The 16151-nt window shown below is 42.9% G+C and overlaps 1 protein-coding gene and 1 long non-coding RNA gene across 5 annotated transcripts in view; one reads left to right on the plus strand and one right to left on the minus strand.

The window, feature by feature from the left end:
• Window positions 1-16151, minus strand: part of NPRL3 (NPR3 like, GATOR1 complex subunit) — a 202910-nt gene that overhangs the window by 178345 nt on the left and 8414 nt on the right. For 3 of the 4 annotated variants that reach the window (XM_075830053.1, XM_075830051.1, XM_075830055.1), the window contains exons 1-2: window positions 1414-1553; window positions 238-360 (exon numbers count right to left, since the gene is read on the minus strand). In XM_075830053.1, coding sequence (XP_075686168.1) covers window positions 238-355 — 118 coding nt within the window. In that variant the 5' untranslated portion in view covers window positions 356-360; window positions 1414-1553. Of the gene's footprint in view, window positions 1-237; window positions 361-1413; window positions 1554-16151 lie in introns of those variants that run through there. The other variant, XM_075830052.1, reaches the window with a different exon arrangement.
• Window positions 1661-11534, plus strand: LOC142655641 (uncharacterized). The gene is made up of 3 exons (XR_012849528.1): window positions 1661-1766; window positions 10170-10312; window positions 11473-11534. It is a non-coding gene; the product is annotated as an uncharacterized LOC142655641 (long non-coding RNA).

The following is a 16151-nucleotide window of genomic DNA, read 5'->3' on the forward strand; positions in this document are numbered from 1 at the left end:
ACTATTAATGTGAGGCACGTGGAGGTGAAATTCATCATCACACCTCGCGCCTCACATCAGAAAATGGAAGAACTTTTTTTTTTTTTTTATTACTGTTGGCAAAGTATCGAATTGGTATCGAAATCGCAATACTAAACGAATTATCGGTATCGAAGTCCAAATTCTGGTATTGTGACATCCCTGGTGTGCATACAGCTCTGCTATGGGGCCATGATGTATGAGATTCTCCACACTTACTTGTCTGTGAGGATTGCGCCTCTGGAGATCTCTGGAAAGGGTATCGAAATAGCAGCTTATTTCCCCTGCTGCCTGAACTGACCAGGATAACGCTTATGGGGGCGGTGTTTTCACCCATGCTCTCTAACGCCCACAAAAAAAGAAGTAAATCATTAGTACATAATAACAATGTTTGCAGCTTTCCACTTGGCTTCCAAATACATTAGACAATGGTAACATAAGGCTAGCCTATATTATCAGCTGACAACCACCGAAACCGTACAGCACAGCAATATTTCCCACAAAGAATAACAGTGATCTCTGGAACTCACAGCAGTCACAATATCAACAGCTATTTTCCTGGCTTCCTGTTCTCTCCATTCAATGGGGGAAAAGTGTGCAGATTCGACATGATGGGGAGATTTATCAAAACTAGTGCAAAAGGAAAAATGGGGGAATTGCCCATAGCAACCAATCAAATTGCTTGTTTTCAAAACGGCCTCTGAAAAATGATATCTGCTAGCCTACAGGTTGCTATGGGTAACTGCTCCACTTTTCCTTTGCACCAGTCTTAATGGAGCTCCCCCAAAGAGCCTCATGAATAAAGACTGCTAAGAAAAATGGTCAGTGCTGCTAGGAGCAACCAGTTTACAGTTCTCATTTGCAAACCAAAATCTGATTGGTTGCTTTGGACAACAGTAAATCTAGGGAAGCTCTCAGAGACGTGTATGTCAACAAGCTTGTCGACTACTTCCAACGACAACCACAACAATTGTGATTGCAGCTCTGGGCTCTAACATTATGTCGGTTAGATTTATATAGAGATCAACTTTCACATTTTGGACTACAATAACTTCACATTTTTCAATCTAATACATTCTCCCACTGATTGAATAAATAGTTTTTTGGCACCAAAGATCCACATATAAAAGATCTGGCTTCTTGTCAGTGGCCACATGTACCACATGTATTGATGCATTGATAGCCATCTACTGTAAGGTGCACAGGGGCAAATAACCCATCTTTATTACATACGCCCAAAATATCAGTTGCAGCACTAGAGGAAGATAAACCACGCATATTACAAACACATTCTCGAAGGAAATGTCTACTCATCGAATATGTTACGTCAAAGGGATGTGAGACTACTTCATTGCACAACTACATCCGCCTGACACTACTGGAACCTCGTCATACCTTCCAGTCTTCAGCCGTTACAGCACCGGTTACATTGACGCTCGGTACCGGCTGAATACAGTAAGTAGCGAGCTGTAGCGCTACACGGAAGCCTTACAAGAGACCTCATTCGGGGAAGCCTGCCTTCTACTTTTCAGTCAATCACGGCTCTCCACACAGATAACGTGCAATATGACAGGGGAGGCGTGATTGGTTGTGCGATCTATCCTGTGTTGTGTTTACCTCCTAGATCAGTGGTAGAGGTAAAATACTGGTGCTGTGGCGGAAGCTGTATTTGTGCTACATCGCGGGCTCCGAGAAGATGGCTTCCAAGGCAAACATATCTTTATACTTGCTGTGCAGTTCACTGCACGGTAATCAATATCAGTAAATGAGGCCAGCAGTATTTTTAATTTTTTTTAAATATCTCGAAGTATTACTATTTTTTTTATTGTGATTTTGTAATCTTATATGCAATTTATTTTCCCTCTTTTTGTCCTTGGATCCGGTGCATAAAGCTGACCATACAATAATTATCCTTAACAAGCTTAGGCTCTGTTCACATCTGCGTTGGGGACCCATTCTGACGTTCTGTCTGAGCTTTCCGTCACAACGGGACCCTGAGCAGACACAAAATGACAGACTGAGTTTCCATCACCATTGATTTCAATGTTGACGGATCCGATGCCCGTGGTTTCCGTTTGTCTCTATTGTGCACCGGAATTGTCGTTTTGCTGGAAGCAATAGCGTAGTCTACTAAAACAAGTGAACAGAGCCTTAGCAGTTTAACGATAATGATATTTGTTTAATCTATGGTTCTGTAAGGCTGGGTTCACACTGAGTTTTTTTGCAGGCAGAAAATCTGCCTCAAAATTCCGTTTGGAATTTTGAGGCAGATTTTCTCTGCCTGCACGCCGATTTTCGCAACGTTTTTGTTTTTCGCCCACAGCCATTGAGTGCCACGGGCATAAAAAAGGTGTGAAATACGCTTTCTCTGCCTCCCATTAATGTCAATGGGAGGTCAGAGATGTAAAGTCATGTCCCTTCTTTCTCCCACTAGCCGTTTTTTCCGCTCGCGGGGAAAAAAAACGCCTCCGCCTCCCATTGAAATCAATGGGAGGCATTTTCAGCCGTTTTTTGGCACGTTTTCTGACAGGGAAAAGGTAACATACAATTGGAATCAATCCTCTATACATGAATTCAAAACCCTTCAAGGATACAGATTGTTGATAATCGATATATATTTGATCTCAAAATTTTTTTTTCAAAAACCGCAGGGTTGTGTTCACACTAGCGATTTCTGACAAAAATTATTTTCCATCCTCAGGGTGGCCAGAGTTCCTATTGCAGATAGTTGGTAATAATTTTTCTTGACAGAAGGCTTTCTATATAGTGCAAATTCACATCATAAGAGGATAGCCATCATATATTGAGGAAACATATCATACAGCGTGTTTTGTTTTACACCCTTCCCTTTAACCCCTTAATGACCGGGCCTGAAAAGACCTTAATGACCAAGCCAGATTTGTTAAATCTGGTATGTCTGACTTTATCAGAGAATAACTCAGCGAAAGTTTTGAATATCCAAGTAATTCTGACATTGTTTTTTCGTCACATGTTGTTTTTTAGTGGTAAAAGTAGACTGATACGATTTGCGGAAATTAATTAAAAAATAGAAAAATGGAAGAAATTTTGTAAAAATTATCATTTTTCCCTATTTTTAACTGCAATATGTCACATATGTACACACATACTGTACAATTTTTTTATTAAATATATATTTCCATCGCTTTACTCTATTTTGGCAGCACTTTTGAAAAAAAAAAATTTTTTTTTGAGCAATTTAGAAGACTTACAAGTTTAGTAATAATTTTATACATTTTGAAGTACATTTTGTTTTCCTGCACCAAGCCAGGTTTTCAGAGGCTCATATGTGTCAGAATGGTGGAAACCCCCACAAGTGACCCCATTTTGAAAACTACACACCTTAAAGTATTTATTAAGGGGTGTTGTAAGTATTTTGACCCCACAGTTTTTTGCTAAATTTAATGCATAGCAGGTGAAATAAAAAAAACAAAACACTTTTTATATAAAAGTATCACTTTGAAGACCGATTTCTTTGTAAAGCGACCATGAGAATGAAGAATCACACCCCAAAATCTATCACCCTGTTTCTCCTGTTTTCAAAAATGCCCCCATTGTGACCCTAATGCGTTGCCTGGACACATGGCAGCGCCCGAAAGGAAGGGAGCAACCGGAGGCATTCAGGTCTCATATTTTGCTTGAAAATGTTTTAGGCCCCATTGTACATTTGGAGAGGTTTTGAACTACCAGAACGAAAGAAACTCCCCATAAACGACCCCATTTAGAAAACTAGACCCCTTAAGGTATTTATCTAGGGGTGTACTGAGTATTTTGACACCACAGTTTTTTGCTAAATTGAATGCATAGCAGGTGAAATAAAAAAAACTAACACTTTTTATATAAAAGTATCACTTTGAAGACCGATTTCTTTGTAAAGTGACCATGAGAATGAAGAAACACACCCCAAAATCTATCACCCTGTTTCTCCTGTTTTCAAAAATTCCCCCATTGTGACCCTAATGCGTTGCCTAGACACACGGCAGGGCCCGAAAGGAAGGGAGCAATCGGAGGCATTCAGGTCTCATATTTTGCTTGAAAATGTTTTAGGCCCCACTGTACATTTGGAGAGGTTTTGAACTACCAGAACGAAAGAAACTCCCCATAAACGACCCCATTTAGAAAACTAGACCCCTCAAGGTATTTATCTAGGTGTGTACTGAGTATTTTGACCCCACAGTTTTTTGCTAAATTTAATGCATAGCAGGTGAAATAAAAAAACAAAACACTTTTTATATAAAAGTATCACGTTGAAGACCGATTTCTTTGTAAAGTGAACATGAGAATGAAGAAACACACCCCAAAATCTATCACCCTGTTTCTCTTGTTTTCAAAAATGCCCCCATTGTGGCCCTAATGCGTTGCCTGGACACACGGCAGGGCCCGAAAGGGAGGGAGCACCCGAAGACTTTCAGGACACACGTTTTGCTTGAAAATGTTTCAGGTCCCATTACACATTTATAGAGGCACTGAGCTGCCAAAAAGATAGAAACTCCCAATAAATGACCCCATTTTGAAAATTAAGGTATTCATCTAGGTGTGTACTAAGTATTTTGACCCCACAGTTTTCGCAGGAAGTAATGCAAAGCAGGTGGAAAGAAAATGTTATTTCACTTTTTTTCACAAATGTGTCATTTTAAGGTCAGATTTCTTGTACAGAGGACATGAGAATAAGGAAATGCACCATAAAATGTATCACCCTGTTTCTCCTGTGTTCAAAAATATCCCCATTGTGGCCCTAATGCGTTTCCTGGACACACGGCAGGACCCAAAAGGAAGGGAGCACCCGGAGGCTTTCAGGACACACATTTTGCTTGAAAATGGGAGGATTCTACTTTTCTAGATTGAGAAATATATGTCCCTAACAGTTTCTACACCGTATGACTATGTCGTGCTAAGAAAGCAGCTGTCCTGAAATCATGTCAGTCCATAGACGTTATGTATATCAACCCGCTCTGATATATAGTAAGTTAGAGTGGGAAAATGTATTAAACTGTTGGCGGAAAAAGGCAATATATCCAAAAAAAAAGGAGGAAGAATGTATCCAGCTATGTAGAAAACTAGAGCATGTTCACAGGATGAAAGAAAATTTGTAGGGCTGTAATGACTTTATTATAGTGACTGGTCATACAACGTCTCTTTAGCTCTATCAATCCCTATATAAGGGACGAATATGCCAAGTGACGCGGTACACCATAACAAGCCCCTGCCCGGCAAGGTAGGAACCGCCGTGTGCACAAAACAACCAATCACCTGTAGAATATATAAAGGGGCAGTGTCCCACACCGTATGTATAGATACAGTAAAGGACCACTACTCCCCAAATTAATGTCGCTATTTCTAGAAGTATTGTCGGGTGTAAGAGGTCCACCAAAAACCCGAACAAAACTGTAATAAAGCCCATAGTGTATTGATAAGGAACAGCTCGCTTATTAGAAATCCCCAGAATAAAAAGAAAAAATTATGCCGTATCCCCAGTCAGTAACCGCTATTTATGGCAGGACATAGTCATAACGGAAAAGGAAATAAAAAGCTTTCAGGGCACAATTTTATCTTGAATGAATTTCAGGGCCTTATTCCACATTATATAACTGGGTTATATCCCAAAATCACTCAGTCTAGAAAAGTATATTTCCCTCCCTCCCAAAAAAAGTGATTAAAAAAAAGAAATCTCTAAAAGAACCCTAAATTTTGGCATCTCCTAAATATAAAGCGAAGCTGCTTCCCTAAAAAAAAAAAAAAGGTGTACAGAAAAATAAAATCCAAAATAAATCCTGCATTTTAACTTTTATAGCTCACAAAAGAAAATTAGTAATGTGCGACGGTATGATAGATTTCAAAACAGGGACTTATGCATAGACCGGGGTTGGAAGGACAAGCGGAACAATAATATCTTGACTCACTTCGCTGTCCTCGTTTGCTGCAGACCCGACACCGTTTTTTGGGGTATTTTTGGTTAGGTGTTGAAGGGATGGGGTGTAAAAAATGTTTTTCAACAAGTCGGTGTACATCCTCTGACTCATGGACTACTCTCTGGTCTGCAGATTGAAATAGGAGATCTTCAATCACTTTCTCCTGAAATTCAAAGAATGTCGCCCTGCCCGCTGATTTTTTGTACAGGACAAATGCATTGTGCATGGCAACCTGGATGAGGTATATTGCCACTTTCTTATACCACGTTCTGGTTTTCCTTTTAACCAGATAAGGTTGTAACATCTGGTCGCACAAATCTACCCCACCCATGAATTTATTATAGTTGATGACACACACAGGCTTTTGTCTCTCTGCAGAGGCCCCACGTTCTCTAAGGGCATGGCCACACGTGGCGGATTTCCTCTGCAACTGTCCACATCAATGCCGCACCTAATCCGGGTTGCGGATTACGGGTGCGGATCTGCCCAAAATGTGCAGAAAATTGATGCGGACTAGCTGCTGCGGACTGCGGGAAAAGTGCTTCCCTTCTCCCTATCAGTGCAGGATAGAGAGAAGGGACAGCACTTTCCCTAGTGAAAGTAAACGAATTTCATACTTACCGGCCGTTGTCTTGGTGACGCGTCCCTCTTTCGGCATCCAGCCCGACCTCCCTGGATGACGCGGCAGTCCATGTGACCGCTGCAACCTGTGCTTGGCCTGTGATTGGCTGCAGCCGTCACTTAGACTGAAACGTCATCCTGGGAGGCCGGACTGGAGACAGAAGCAGGGAGTTCTCGGTAAGTATGAACTTCTATTTTTTTTACAGGTTGCTGTATATTGGGATCGGTAGTCACTGTCCCGGGTGCAGAAACAGTTACTGCCGATCGCTTAACTCTTTCAGCACCCTGGACGTCTCCTAGCAACGCTCCCGTCATTACGGGAGCCCCATTGACTTCCTCAGTCTGGCTGTAGACCTAGAAATACATAGGTCCAGCCAGAATGAAGAAATGTCAAGTTAAAAAAGCAAGACGCATCCGCAGCACACATAACATGTGCATGACAGCTGCGGACTTAATTGCGGAAATTAGAATCTCCATTGAAGTCAATGGAGAAATTCCGCCATGAGTCCGCCACTGCTCCGCAACAGACAGAGCATGCTGCGGACACCAAATTCCGCTCCGCAGCGGAATTTTACGCATCGTCTAAACGAACACTGCTAAATTAAAGTGGAAGTCAATGGAGAAACGGCTCCGCTGCGGATTAACGCTGCGGAGTGTCCGCAGCGGAATTTAAGTGAAATTCCGCCACGTGTGAACCCAGCCTAACAGTTGCTGTTGCACTTGTATGGATAGTGCTGATCATATAGACGTCCTTGCGGTCACGAAATTTTAAAGCCAGCATCTTCTCAATTTGAAAAGTGCATGACTCCCCCTTTGGTAGTTTTTTATCCACAAGTTGACGTGGGAAACCTTTGCGATTCTTGCGTATTGTGCCACAGGCTCCGGTGTTGGCACAATGAAGGGCGCTAAACAATGGCACACTGGTATAAAAACTGTCCGTGTATACATGATACCCCTTGTGTAGGAAAGGGCCAATTAAATCCCACACAATCTTACCAGTGGTGCCAATATTTGGAGGGCACCCTGGTGGATTGAATTCACTGTCTTTACCCTCGTAGATCTTAAATGCACATGTGTAGCCAGTAGTGCTTTCACATAACTTGTAGATCTTTACCCCGTATTTTGCACTTTTTGAGGGTATGAATTGGCGGAATGAGAGACGCCCTTTGAAATTCATTAGCGATTCATCCACTGCTAAATTTTGTCCAGGGGTATATGCTCCTAAAAAGGAGGAATTAAGAAAATTTAGCAAAGGCCTTAATTTATACAGCCGGTCACGGCTTCTGTCGCTGGAAGGGGGTGCCTGTAGGTTGTCACTAAAGTGGCGAAATCGCATAAGTATTTCATACCTGCTGCGTGACATAATGCCAGAAAAAATGGGGGTGGCATGTATAGGGCTTGATGCCCAATATGACCTAATAGAGGGTTTTTTTATAATTCCCATGTTAAGGGTGAGGCCCAGATTTTTTTTTATTTCCGTTGCATTTGTGGGATTCCACAACCTGGCATAAGGTGACGAAGGCTTATTGGCAATGTACTGCCTGGCATACAAATTTGTTTCCTGCACAAAATGTTCCAAAACTTGGTCCGTAATAAAAATATTAAAATAATTTAGTGGTGAAAAATTACTGACATTGGGACTTATGCCAGGAGTAGCAATAAAGTCATTTATGGTGGGAGAAAATAGACTTGTGGGTTCCCACACTAAATTGGTTTGGTGGGGTTGCGCAATTTCAGGGGCTACACTTTGAACGGACGTTGTGGCAACTGCGCCGTCTCCCATATCACTGGTGCTTGAAGCGACACTTTCTCTGTCGCTTTCAAGAAAAAGCTCAACTTCAGATGCAGAATCCGTATCGGAGCATAGCATCTGATAGGCTTCCTCAACGCTGTATCTTTTGGCAGCCATAATGATTATACAGTCTAAACCGCAAATAATAAACGTAACTAGCGGTTTCAATTTTTTTATCAACTAATCACACTAAAGGAATAAAAATTATTATTTATTTTTTTTTATTTTTTTTAAAGTTTTTTTTTTTTTTTCAAACCTAAACCTAAACCTAAACCCTACGCCTAACACGAACTGTAAACCTAAGCCCAGAACAGAACCCTACGCCGTCTAACAGCGTACACGCCGTCTAACAGCGTACCCTAAAAAAAGAAAGTCGTTTATAGTACGATTCTTAGTATATACAGTAAATATATTTATATTTATATATATATATGTATATACTATATACTATAAAATACTGAAAAAATGTTTGTTTTTTTTAAACTATGTGAGGAACAAGTGATTTTGTGTAGGGGACACTGACACACTTGTATCTGTTTCTCTCCACAGCTAGAACAGAGTGAGGAGAAACAGATACATGTTTTACTTTTATTTTACAGTAGTGATCACTATGATTGGATATCATAGTGAACACAAAAAAGATCAGGAACCAATACTATTGGCTCCTGATCACTGCTCTAAGGACAGAGCTGCTAGCAACAGCTCGTTCTTAGAGCAGGAGCTGTCATTTAGACACTCCCAGCGGCTCTGTACACAGTAACAGCGTGTGACCGCTGTGATTGGCTGTCACAGCGGTCACATGCTGTTACGACGAAATCGGCAGGTCCTGATGGCTGCACTAAGAACCGGACCTGTTACATACAGCCGGTTTTTAGTGCAGACTTGACCAGGCTGCCGTTAAACCCACTCTACTACAGCGACGCCAAAAGGCGTCGCTGTAGACTGAGTACCTGCACCGCCCGACGTCAAAAGACGGTGGGCGGTCGTTAAGGGGTTAATAATCAGATCCTTGTTATTATAGGGATCAATGGTATTAGGCAGTCCATTCTTAGACCCTTATGATGTGAATTTGCACTATATAGAAAGCGTTCTGTCAAGAAAAATTATTACCAACTATCTGCAATAGGAACTCTGGCCACCCTGAGGATGGAAAATAATTATTGTCAGAAATCGCTAGTGTGAACACAACCCTGCGGTTTTTTAAAAATTTTTTTGGAGGTCAAATATATATCAATTACCAACTATCTGTATCCTTGAAGGGTTTTGAATTCATGTATAGAGGATTGATTCCAATTGTATGTTACCTTTTCCCTGGCAAGGTGATTTTTTTAAAATAAATTTATGTATATATTGATATTTTCTGAATTATTTGGAGTTTAAAAATAAAATACTTTTTATAAATTTATATCTACCCAAGAGTGCCTAGTTATATTTCTGGAATATTTTCTTTTCTTTTCTTTCAGTTTTTACATATCCTTTATCAGAAATGGCACCGTGCTATATTCATATTGCATTTTTGGGTAATTCTATTAGGTATGGTTTAGTCATAACCACATCTTGTTTTGTATAATAAAGGGTTCCCCTGCTCGAGACCCTCTTTATTTTTCAGGCCTGAAAAGGGACTTATGAATTTGCACCCGCGCCATTTTCCCATTGAAATCAATGGGCAGATGTTTGGAGGCGTTCTGCTTCCGATTTTTCGGGCGTTTACGGACCAAAAAACGGCCGAACATAGGCCGTGTGAACATACCCTAACAGAGACATTAAAAAAAAACAACACAATTGTAAGCCATTATCCTTCTCCATCCTAGCTGAGACTGCCTGAAATCCGCACACTTCTATCCATGGTGGAACAGCGAGTGTCCTGGCCGTCTCTAAGCAACCTACCAGCTGACCGAGACAGGATGGCGCTCTGATCCTGCTACTGTGAAAAAGCACCCACATCGGACGGCTGGTAAGACAACTGAGCATCTCCTCGACTGCAGTGCGCAGTTGCACGGCTCTACCTGCCCAAGTGAGACTAGTGGGATAACTGGCACTCCATGAACTGCCCGAAGTATTCCATCTACGAACGAACACAGCGTGGTCGGACTGCTATGTATTGTACCGGGACTGGTGAGAAGTGCCGTTGCGCTCTATTGCATAGAACTGCAATAATATATACACTTTCATTGGCAGCTACCTCCACACGTGGAATAACTTTGTGGCGAATCTTGTCTATTTTTCTCCATTATATACAATATAACTAAGTCGTTACACACAATATTAAAGTCACTATTGTGTCCGTGCCACAAGGGCCCTGTGTTAGACCCATTTTTTAAACTCATTCTTAGTCTAGTTCAGGGGTCAGCAATCTGTGGCACCAGTGCCACAGCCAGCATGTGGATCATGGTTTGCTGACACACTTCCCTCTTCACTTAGTGGTGCTGTTCACAAGGAGAGAGAGCAATGCTTCATTGTGTTTGTCGCTGCTGAACACTTAGGGTATTTGCACACGATAACGACAATTACGGCTGAAATTACGGAGCTGTTTTCAGGAGAAAACAGCTCCTGCATTTCAGATGTAATTGCTCGTACTCGCGTTTTACGAGGCGTCAATTACGAACGTAATTTGGAGCTGTTCTTCATTTGATTCAATGAAAAACGGCTCCAATTACGTCCCAAGAAGTGTCCTGCACTTCTTTGACGAGGCTGTTATTTGACAGCGACGCGTAAAATTACAGGTCGTCGGCACAGTACATCGGCAAACCCATTGAAATGAATGGGCAGATGTTTGCCGACGTATTCGAGGCTTGTTTTCAGGCATATTTCGAGGCGTAAAACGCCTCCAATACGTCTGAAAATAGGTCGTGTGTACCCAGCCTTAGAAAGCACACAATGCAGCAATGCTCTCTCCTGGTCCAGGACTGAAGAAAACTAGTCCTTATTCATAGCTCCACATAGTTTTCTTCAGTCCGAAACTCGTAAACGGTTCTGATACCCTTTCTATGGAGTGTACACGTCAATATTTTTACCATGTTATTCTAAATAAAAGTTTTTTTATTTTAAAACTCTCTTGGCTGCTGGAACCACTTATCTTTTTGTGTGGACTGCATCTGACCTGGCCTGGCCCAGTGCCTGAGTTCCATGCACCTGCCTTCTACATGCCTGAACTGAACTCCACTCTCAAGCATTGGTGAGCTGCTACTTTTTTTATTTAGTTTTTATTGTTTTCTCTCCTGATGTTCAGCATTGCCAAGTGCATAATGAAGCACTGCTCAGTGCCACAAGGATGGAGTTCAGTAACTGCTATGTAATAGAAAAAGTTAGCAAAAGTTGCTAGCTCTTTCTCCTGTGTGCACCTCCTCAAGCTGGTGTTCAGCACTTGCTCTCCTGTGTACAGCGTCCACCCCCCAAGCTGGTGTTCAGTAGCCGTGGTCTCTACTAGAGAGACCGAGAGGCTCCGGCGGCATTCCCAATGCACGCCGTTTGTAACTGCTGCAGCCAATCACAGGGCTCAGTGGGGCTTTGTGGTGACTAATCGTTTTTCTGGCATAATAACAGTAATACAACATATGGCCGCTGAGCCCTCTGATGAGTTAGGCTGGGTTCACACATCCTATTTACGGACGTAATTCGGGCGTTTTAGCCTCAAATTACGTCCGAAAATACGACTCCAAAGCGTCGGCAAACATCTGCCCATTCATTTGAATGGGCTTTACAATGTTCTGTGCCGACGGTCATTTTTTTAAAAAAGACGCCCGCGTCAAAGAAGTGCCTGTCACTTCTTGAGACGTAATTGGAGCCGTTTTCCATTGACTCCATGGAAAAACAGCTCCAATTACGTCCGTAATGGACGCAGCGAAAAGCGCCTGCACATGCCATTACGTCTGAAATTCAGGAGCTGTTTTCTCCTAAAAACAGCTCCGTAATTTCAGCCGTAATCGATGCTGCCTCGTGAACATACCCTCAGATGTGTTTCATCAGACACAGCCCCCGCTTGTAGATAGTGCCCCCTTGTAGATTGTGCCATACAGCCCCCCTGTAGATTCTGCTATACAGCCGCCTGTAGATTCTGCCATAAAGCCCCCTGTAGATAGTGCCATACAGCCCCCCTGTAGATAGTGCCATACAGCTCCCCCTATGAGCTAAATGGGGAATTATTTCCTGTTGTTTATCTAGCACCAACATATTCAACAGCGCTTTTAAGAGATTATCATTATTCACATCAGTCCCAGTCACCAATGGGGCTCACAATATAAATTCTCAAACACTCACTACGGCCAACCTGTTAGTATGTTTGTAAGGCTATTATATAGAGCCAGATATATCCTGATGGTGCGGTTTGGATGCCCACCACCCGGGCTTAGAATAAACAGTTCTCCGTATAATTATATAGAAAAAAAGAAGAAGATCCGGAGTTTCAAATATAAAATATAACTTTTCCTAGTATTTCTTTTAAAATACAAACATACAAATTGTATTTATAATATATGTACCATCATCAATCATATGCCTGGTGCAGCTTATGAAATGTTATTCTGTTCTACACTCCCATATACCTGGTGTGGCTTAAAGGTATAGTACTTCTTTGCTTGAGAAAGATAGACAGCATAACATACACCCAATTGTGGGTCATATAAATTTTCTCAATCATTTCAGAGAGAGGGATTCACATACAAGATCCTCATATTGTTTGCTAATTTTGCCCGTAGAATTTTTGAGGGTTACTGGCCTCCCTACCCGTTCAGATGCACGGTACTCTATAGGGGATCAGGGGGCCTCTCTCCGCCAATAATTCCTCCCGACGCGATGATTGATGATGGTACATATATTATAAAAAATGTTTGTATTTTGAATTTTAAAAGAAAGACTAGTAAAAGTTATATTTGAAACTATATAGAGCCATCATTTTTTTATGGCGATGTACAGTGGGGATGCATTACAAAGTTCCACAGCCAATTTCAAGTACAACACCTACCAAATTTTACAACATTTTGAATTTAATATAGTAAGCACTGGACATACATAATAAAATAAGAACTAGTACGAGTAGATTTATAAAGCTGTAAGCAGTGTTCCCTATAAGGTGCGCGGCCACGCACCTTCCACAGTCCCCCGCTCACTAAAGTTTAAAGCCCGTGCACTTTTACGGTTGGCAGGCGGATGCAGTTGCGTCGCTAGCACCGGAGGGGGCTCCGGTGATATCGAAAGCCACATTCACTTATACGTGTATTCTCAGGACACAGATACAAATGAATACTATAGGCTGCAGGCGCTGGGAAGACTCCCTGCGTAGGCTGGCGTGAAGACATCACATCATCAGGCTGGTCTGCGCATGCATCCTGCCCGAGAGGCAGTGTAGTACTCCGTCCGTCGCAGAGGTAAGCAAAAATCTTTTGTTTTTTTGAGGGGGCTGTGTGGTAATATACAAGGAATTGCTGTGTGGCAGTATATAAAAGGGGAGAGGGGGGCTGTGTAGCACTATATACGAGGGGAGGGAGGATTGCTTTGTGGCAGTATATACATGGGGGCGGGGAATTGCTGTGTGGTAAGATACAGGGGGGAATTGCTGTGTGGCAGTATATACAAGAGGAGAGGGGGCTGTATAGCACTGTATACAAGGGTAGGGGGGATTGCTGCGTGGCAGTATATACACGGGGGGGGAATTGCTGTGTGGTAATATACAGGGGGAGGAATTGCTGTGTAGCACTATATACAAGGGGAAGGGGGAGCTTAGTAGCAGTATATACAAGAGGAGAGGGGAGCTGTATAGCACTATATACAGGGGGGGATCGCTGTGTAACACCATACACAAGGGGAGGGGGGATTGCTGTGTGTCAGTATAAACAAGGGGAGGGGGCTGTGTGTCAGTCCTGTGCACAACAGAGACAAACGGAAACGATGGGCAAAGAATCCGTCACCATTGAAAACAATGGTGATGGAAACAGCAACCACTGGTTTCCGTTTGTGTCAGTCTGTGTCTGTTCAGAGTCCCGTTCTGACAGAAGAACGGAACCCCAACGCAGGCTGTGTTCACATCACAGTTGCCCTTTCGTTGAGGGGTTCCATCTGAGCTTTCTGTCGGGTAACCCCTCAACGGAACGGCAAACGAAACCTCAGCTTCCATTTCCCTCACCGTTGATCTCCATGGTGACGGAAACATTGCTAAAGGTTTCAGTTTGTCACCGTTGCGACAGGGTTCCATAGTCAGTCGATTATTGATTATTGATTCTGCGCTATTGATTCCGTCAAAACAACAGAACCCTGTAAAAACGGTGACAAACAGCAACCTTTAGCAACGTTTCCTTCACCATGGAGATCAATGGTGAGGGAAACGGAAGCTGAGGTTTTAGTTTGCCTTTCCGTTGAGGGGGTTACCCGACGGAAACCTCAGACGGAAGGGCAGCGGTGATGTGAACAGGCCCTTACTAAGGTTTTTTTTTCGTGTTTGTGTTTTTTTTAAAGGTTCGGTAGTTGGACTACGTTGCATTTGAGGACTACTTCGATAATGGCTTTTTTTATTATCAATAAACTGGTTAATGAGGGATGTGTGGGGGTTGTTTATTTTTAATAAACCTGTTTTTTCTATGTCTTTGTATTTTTTTTAAACTTTATTACTAACGCCTTATTAATAGCTGTTGGCTGATTGACAGCGACCATTACTAAGGCAGGGCTTATTGTTAGCTGATGCAGAGGCTAACACTAACCCCCATTTTTACACCGGTACCCACCGCCACCAGGGGTGCCGGGAAGAGCCGGGTACGATCCAGTACCCGACCATCTGTAGTGACGGTCGGGCAGTGGCCCTCCCGACCCTGGTGATTCTAGCCTGCTGCTTCTGTGTTGTATCTGGCTGGTTATGAAAAATGGGGCCGCCAGGCCATCACTATAGATGGTCAGATACTGGATCATACCCGGCTCTTCCCGGCATCCCTGGTGGCAGTGGGTACCAGGGTAATAATGGGGGTTAGTGATAGCCTCTTCATGTCTAACATTAAGCCTCGCCTTAGTAATGGACGTTCTCAATCAGCCATCGGCCATTACTAAGGCGGTAGTGATAAAGTTTAGAAAAATACAAAGACATAGAAATATATTTTATTGAAATAAAAATCCCACACACAACTCTTGTTATCCATTTTATTTAAATCGAATCAGAAGTAGTCCAACAACCCAACTTGTAAAAAAACACCAACACACAAAAATAATTAGTAACACGTAATAAAGCAAAACAGATATCATACTTACCTTTCCTAAGTCCAGCTGTAATGGCAGGAAGGAGGTGAAGGGAAAGTGAGCCCTAATCTACCCACCGCCCTGTCCCTGCCTACTTGCAACGACCCGCCCTAGGCGACGAGGTACAACTGGGCGGCGGTCCCTACGCTGGCTAAGTGCACAGGAAGACAAACAGGGAACACGCAAGGGAAGGGGCAGTAGCCACGGAACGCCACGAGGAAACCGGGGCGGCGAACGAACAGTCAGGACCAGGACGAAGTGAGTACACCCGAGCAGGCACGGAGACAGAAGCAAGCCAGGGCAAGCAAGCAGGTCAAGCAGAACTGCAGCAAGGCAGAAGCACGGCAGAAGCAGGCTGGAGCAAGCAGCAGTGGGGCCGGGAATCCAAAAGAATTACAAGCACTGAGGGAGAGCACAGGGCAGGTAATAAAGGGCAGGGGGCGGAGCTAACTCCGAGAGACCAGGCCGCGATAGGCTCTCCCACTCCTGAGCCTGCCACCCTGGTTGGTGGGAGATGGTGTCAGTCGAGCAGGTCTGGCCTCAGGTGTGGATTGATTAATCCCAGGAGTATAGCTAGA

This window comes from Rhinoderma darwinii, chromosome 6, assembly GCF_050947455.1.
Source record: "Rhinoderma darwinii isolate aRhiDar2 chromosome 6, aRhiDar2.hap1, whole genome shotgun sequence".
Taxonomy (NCBI): domain Eukaryota; kingdom Metazoa; phylum Chordata; class Amphibia; order Anura; family Rhinodermatidae; genus Rhinoderma; species Rhinoderma darwinii.